At 46.2% G+C, this 7,329-nt stretch overlaps 1 protein-coding gene across 1 annotated transcript in view; it reads left to right on the top strand.

Annotated features, from left to right (window-relative positions):
* The window catches only part of LOC107593499 (protein FAM13C), a 24,614-nt gene continuing 17,285 nt past the window's right edge, over window positions 1-7,329 (top strand). The window contains exons 1-2 of the mRNA XM_016283233.1: window positions 1-95; window positions 227-272. Coding sequence (XP_016138719.1) covers window positions 1-95; window positions 227-272 — 141 coding nt within the window. The remainder of the gene's footprint in view (window positions 96-226; window positions 273-7,329) is intronic.

Here is a 7,329-nt window from a genome sequence, read left to right as displayed (position 1 = left end):
ATGGAGGCTGTGTGTGAAGAGAGTTTGCACAGGTTTTTGGGAGCTGTGCGTGTCGATTGGAGGAACCAGTTCTGTGTCACCCCACCCAACATAAGGTAAGACGCAACATACCAATGCAGAAAGTCTACTGGATTGAGTTAACAAGTCTTTTAATACAAGTGATATTTCATTTCTTAGACCTGCTTCTACCCACTGACCAGGTCTTCTTTCTTCTCTCATCCTGTAGCTTCACATTCTTACTGACAGAGGAAGACAAACCTCAAACCCCTGAGGTAAAAAACTCGACGAGTTCCTTCTAAAACAGCCCATCATATATTCACATCTTAATTTTAAATGTCATAAAGCTATTATTTTAATTTGGATTCAAATGTCACCTTAATCTCTTAAAGTAAACGTTCAGCTAAAGATGAAAATTGATTTACTCTCCCTTATGTCCCCCCCACTTTTAATATCACGTAAATTCGTCCCCCGCACTTTTTCGGGCAAGTGTGTTCGCATAGAGATTTTCAAGAGTGAGTGAGTGACGTGACATGTGGCCAAGTATGGTGACCCATTCTCAGAATTAGTGCTCTGCATTTATCCCATCCAAAGTGCACACATACAGCAGTGAACACACACACACCATGAACACACACTCGGAGCAGTGGGCAGCCATTTATGCTGCGGCGCCCGGGGAGCAGTTGGGGGCTCGGTGCCTTGCTCAAGGGCACCTCAGTCGTGGTATTGAAGGTGGGAGAGAGCACTTTACATTCACTCCCCCCAGTTCAAATCCCTGCCGGTACGAGACTCGAACCCGCAACCTTTGGGTTATGAGTCTGACTCTCTAACCATTAGGCCACGACAATTTTTTGCATCATCACTCCTGAAAAACAGTTCTTTAAAACTGTAATAATATTTCACAGCATTACTGCTTTTACTGTACTTTGGCTCAAATAAATGCAGGCTTGGTGAGCAGAAGATACATCTTTATAAAACATAACAAATCTTACTGTTCAAAAACGGTTGACTGGTAGGTTATATAGATTACAGAAATGTTATATTGTAATGTTTTATATATATATATAACATTTCTGTCCCCCTCACTTCTGAAATGATGGCTACGCCCCTGCACACGAAAGGTAAATATTTGAAGTATAGACCGTTTTGACAGTTTTTCAATGAAGTGAAAGTGATCAAGTACTAGGGCTGTCAATGTTTAAATTGACAAAAAGAAATACAAAAAATGTCATTACACTTGTCCATATGACTAATGGGCTGTATTCCATTTCTTCTGAAGACATATGATTCGTAATCTGCCTTAGTTCTTTCTGGCACATTGACTGTTGATCCAGTTCGCAACACAAGTCTGAATGATTCATTTTCAAGTTGGAAGGATGCTTCTCGATGCTCAATTATCCGGTTGCAACGGTTGGTTACCAGCTCATTGGAGGGGAAGATCAGTTAATTTATCAGTGAATAATGACTTAAATATAATGTCACCAGAGTTATCATATGACTCAGAAAACATAGAATGCACACAAGTACTTTAATGATACTTTTGAGGTTTCTGTGTCCCTGCTACAGTTTACAGTTCTCATTCATTGTGATCGCGTGGAGAAAAATGTTTCAGTTCCCTTCTTTTGTGTGAGGAAGCCAAATCAAATGTTTAAAAATCTACTGTTTTGTCTGTTTTTTTAAGTTTTACATGCTAAGTGATACTGTACAGTATTATATTAAGAATGCATAAATATTCATTTTGAAGTCACATTCAAAATGATTCATACAGTTTCAATCAGAAAGAATAAGGTCAGGTTCCAATATTGAGAGATGTGGTGATGGCAGAAACATATTTCAGTTTTCAGGTGAAGTCCGTCGTTTGAATTTGCAGGTTGCAAAGACACCCCCATCCAAACCTGATCACCTCCTGCATGAATTCCTTGTTCCATAATCATATGTAGAGGTCCAAAGTTTAATTTATATAACAGCTCAAAGGTTGTGGGCATCTGTCAGTACATTTAGTCCACTGTATGGTCCATGATTGTTGTTCCTGTTGCCCTCAGAGAAAGTCTAGACCACCCACTCTCCTGTGATGTCATTCTGAGTTTACATGACAAATGGCAAGGAACGCCATCAGGTCACCACTGACGCCACAGACAAAATAAAACCCTGCCCATGGACCAAGAGATGCTTCAAGGATATCAACTATGTGCCAAGACCTTTTTTATAATATTAGATTATTTTTATAGAGAATAGAATAGACAATAGACAATAGTCAGGTTCCGTATAAATCACAATGCATAAAAGACACAACTCATATTCTCTGTAAAGTGATGATATATGCTTCAATGTGATTTCAACATTTAAAAACAATATCCTGTTAAATTGTCAGATTCCTGGTTAATAACTACACTATCCATATTCCTGAGGAGAGATCGACCAATCACCGAATCGCTATAAAACATTGTGGAAAAAAATTATAAAATTGCAAGTTTTCTGATAAAAAAAATTGTGATTTACATGCCATTAAAACAATTCCAGATTTGCTGTGCTTATTGTAGGGCTGCACAGTTTGGCAACATTTTGGTATTATCAATATGGCTATCAAATTATTTTCATAATAATAATAATAGAAAAAATATATTAAAATAATTGTATTTTTTATTATTAAATAAAAATATATAATAAAGAACAAAATAAGAACTATTACTCTTGTAATATTTGACTGTAAAATAAAAAAAATCTATTGTTTAAGAAAAATAATATAATAATTTTGTTTTACATTACAACTGCAAAATTACTATACTAATATTAGGAACATTATGCCTTGATTGTCCAATGCTCTATTTGTCTGACACAGTAATGTCATGTATTAAATTATCTTCAGGGTTTTTTAAGCAAATATTCATATAAATAATTACTTCTGATTAATTTGGTTAATTAATAACTGTATTATGTAATTTGATTAAAAAACACTTTAAACAGTTGACAACTTGTGTTGTCAATATACTGTATACAGTCTTGGTCAGATTTTCCAGTATTTTCTTAAATTAGAGTTGTTAATGTTGTAATTCTTCTCTAAGCTGGATGGTTTGATTAAATACTTTATTTTATTAAACTCTTTATTGAAGCATTTTTAATGAAAAAATGAATGAGAAAAAAATTCTAAGGACACTGAAAAAAATTGCTGCTTGTTGCGCTGTATTAGGATGCTCAGGTAAATCATCAGATTACATCAGTGATGTCCATTTTGATGTCTGATTGCATTCCAGGGATACTGTTCTTTTGATTATGATATCCTTATTGGTCAGTGCGTGATATCAGCATGCTTGACCTTTACATAAGTCCATCTTTCACACACACACCAACACTGTCAGTTTGATGAGCGTCAGTGGTGCTTGAGGGGGTGTTACCCTTTCCACACAACCACGCAATCTACCCCCCCCCTCCAGAAAAGAGGGGGATGAGCGGGGGGAAATTGATGGAGCAGAGGAAAGGGGAGGGCAGGAGAGGGGGATGACTCATCCTCTGTTAGAGGAGCAGTGCATCAATGTCTTAACCCACAGACTTGCATTTACAGTGAACACACAATACTGACAGACGAACCGTGAGGAAAGATGGGAGGGCTCAGTGCAAATATACCCCAGATATTTAAATTGTGAGGACTAAAATGTATTTCATGGAATCTAACTGTGGATTTTGACCATACTCCTATATTAAAAATAATGGTTTCAAAATGGTATTTTTGTAGCAATGCCATAGAAGAACCATTGTGGGATTCCCAGTGACCCTTTTAGTTAACAATGATAAATTTCCCCTTACACTCTTAAAATTACAGGTTCCAGAAAGACAGAACGTCTCGGTTATGTATGTAACCCTCGTTCCCTGAAGGAGACGTCATGTCGGTGATGACCGATGAATTGGGATCTCGCCAGAGAGACCAATCCACTTCGAGTGTAACTAAACGAGCCAATGGACATTGGCATGCGGATTTCGCATTTGGCTGCCACACCCTGCAGTGCGGGTATGAGAGGCAGCAGATGCACCGCTTTAATTCATGTTTTCGCTGAGGAGTCGAGCCAGTGACCTGGCAGCTCAGCGGTGGTACAGCAACTGTGGCGACGGGACGTGACGTCTTCGTTCCCTCCTTCAGGGAACGAAGGTTACATACGTAACCGAGACGTCCCCTTTCAGTCGGTCACTCTCGACGTCACCTGGGTGATGACCAACGAACTGGGATCCCTACCAACACGCCACAGGTGCTGCCCCCTCCAGTGCCCTGTGTAGGCCTCCTGATCCTTCCTATAAGGCAGACGATAGGACCGGGCTCTACACAGAGAAGGTCGACTACAGCTGTTCCTGGCAACCCAACAGTAGGACTTGGATAACACTGGGAAGCGTGCCCTTCCATTTGGAAGAGGACACACTGTGGAGTCACCTCCTCCCAGAGGGGGTTAAGTGACATTTACTCACGTGGAGTAACCCCGAGGGGCCCTACTGCACATGGAAGTCTCTGAGATGGCTCATGGCTGCATCATTTAGAGACGGCAGAACGTGGTCTGCCAGGGGAAACACGGCCCTAGTAATTGTACCGTGGAAATACACATGTAGGATCCCAACCGGGTCACTCATATGGGCACTAGCCTCAGACCAGATTTCAGGAATTCATTGGCTGAAAGGCCTGGTACCGGACACTCCACCACGTCTGGCCACCGGAGTGCTGGAAGACTCGACAGGGTTTGCCCGGTCAGGGGACTCTCTGGAGAACTAGGCATCCAGGATGCCGCAAGCCGACTCTGAACCGGGCCTCTCAGTACCACTACCCATTTGAGGCGAGAACACCGGCGGAAACCAGTACGACACGCAGGCTATAGAACATAGCGAACGTTTTAGGAGTCCAGCCCATAGCTCTACAAATGTCTGCTAGCGAGGCACTACGAGCCAGCACCCAGGACGATGCGACACCCCTAGTGGAGTGAGCACACAGCCTGAGTGGGCAGGGCACACCTTGTCCACTATCCAGTGGGCCATCCTCTGCTTTGGAGACAGCCTTCCCTTTCTGCTGTCTTCCATAACAGACAAAGAGCTGTTCTGAGGTCCTAAAGCTCTGAGTTCTATCCACGTACTGTCGCAGTGCGTGTACAGGACAGAGCAAAGCTGAGGACAGCACCCAGGACGATGCGACACCCCTAGTGGAGTGAGCACACAGCCTGAGTGGGCAGGGCACACCTTGTCCACTATCCAGTGGGCCATCCTCTGCTTTGGAGACAGCCTTCCCTTTCTGCTGTCTTCCATAACAGACAAAGAGCTGTTCTGAGGTCCTAAAGCTCTGAGTTCTATCCACATACTGTCGCAGTGAGCGTACAGGACAGAGCAAAGCTGAGGCTGGATCTGCCTCCTCCAGGGGCAGCGCTTGCAGGTTCACTACCTGGTCCCTGAAGGGAGTGGTAGGAACCTTGGGCACATAGACCGGGGTCTCAGTGTTGCACTGGAATCAGCCGGCCCAAACTCAAGGCACGATTCGTCGACCGAAAATGCCTGCAGGTCCCCCACCCTCTTGATCGAGGCCAGTGCAGTTAGGAGTAGGGTTTTCATAGAAAGAAACTTCAACTTAACTGATTGCAAAGGCTCGAAGGGGGCAGCTTGTAGGGCTCTTAGCCAATGCCAAATCCCAACAGGGTAGGGAGGGAGGCCTAGGAGGATTTAACCTCCTGGCCCCCCTAAGAAACCTGACGACCAGATCGTGCTTCCCCACCGACCTCCCCTCTGCGGGGTCGTGATGGGCAGAAATAGCAGCAACGTAAACCTTAAGAGTGGAGGGGGACAGCCTACGCTTCAACCCTTGCTGCAAGAAGGAAAGCACGGCTCTGATAGAACATCTCCGGGGGTCCTCCTGGTGGGAGGAACACCATTCGACGAACAGGTTCCACTTCACATACGCATAAGCCTGTCTCGTGGATGGAGCACGTGCTGATAGTGAGAGCTACCTCCTGGGGTAGGTCACTTAGAACCTCCGCGTCCCGTCCATGGACCACACATGGAGTTTCCACAGGTCTGGACGCGGGTGCCAGAGGGTGCCCTGTCTCTGAGAAAGCAGATCTTTCCTCAGAGGAATCGGCCAGGGAGGGGCTGTCGCGAGGAGCATGAGTTCTGGGAACCAGGTCCTGTTGGGCCAATATGGAACCACTAACAAGACCTGCTCCTCGTCCTCCCTGAACTTGCACAGTGTCTGTGTGAGCAGGCTCACTGGGGGGAACGCATATTTTTGCAGGCCCCGGGGCCAGCTGTGTGCCAGTGCGTCCGTGCCGAGCGTTGCCTCAAGACAGCCTCTGAGGCAGCTCAGGGCAAGGCACTGCTCCTCGTCCTCCCTGAACTTGCACAGTGTCTGTGCGAGCAGGCTCACTGGGGGGAACGCATATTTTTGCAGGCCCCGGGGCCAGCTGTGTGCCAGTGCTTCCGTGCCGAGCGTTGCCTCAAGACAGCCTCTGAGGTAGCTCAGGGCAAGGCATACTGCCAGCAACTCGAGGCAATTGATATGCCAACGCAGTTGGGGACCCGTCCAAACCCCTGACACTGCGTGCCCATTGTACGCATGCCTGGATACCTGTTTCAGGGGCACTCCTGGCCGAAGGAACGAGGGATCTGACCACGGGCTGAAGGTTCTGCGGCAGGCCGGTGTAATCTAAAGCCGGTGAGTACCGCGTCACCACACCCACCTCGGGACTCGGCCATGGATAAAGTCTTGAGGCAGTTCAGCACCGACTGAGCACGTTCCTGGGTGAGGCATGCTGTCTGGCTGACCGAATCCAACTCCATGCCGAGAAAAAAGATCCTCTGCGTTGGCACGAGTTTGCTCTTTTCCCAGTTGACCCGAAGACCCAACTGGCTGAGGTGTCTGAGCACCAGGTCCCTGTGTGCGCACAACTGATCGCGAGACTGTACAAGTATGGAGTAGCCGCCTCCCCCCAAGCTCTGTAAGCACTGCCAGTTAAGCCTGATGAATACTTACAGGCCCGTTAGGGGAGACACGGGTCACCCCGCAGAGTGGTAGCACCTGTTGGACACAGTTGCATGGCCACAGACCGCTCCACCAAGGGAATGCCCGCATACCCCAAAGCAGCCCCACCATCGAGGGTGGTGAGAGCGGAGGAGCTACAAGACTTGTTTCAGGCAGTAAACGGTGCCTTCCATGATCTTGTGAGCTCCACATGCACCTCCGGAAAGAATGGCACCGGAGGGGGCGCTGAGAACCAGTGCGACCCCCACCGAGAAACCATTCATCCAGCCTCGAAGGATCAGGACACGGTGGAGGATTCCACACGAGCCTGACATTCTCGGCGGTCCAGGAAAGCA

This window comes from Sinocyclocheilus grahami, unplaced genomic scaffold (assembly GCF_001515645.1).
Source record: "Sinocyclocheilus grahami isolate Dianchi unplaced genomic scaffold, SAMN03320097.WGS_v1.1 scaffold172.1, whole genome shotgun sequence".
NCBI lineage: Eukaryota > Metazoa > Chordata > Actinopteri > Cypriniformes > Cyprinidae > Sinocyclocheilus > Sinocyclocheilus grahami.
Note: the sequence above shows the minus strand (reverse complement) of the source record. Positions and strands in the feature narration are given on the sequence as shown.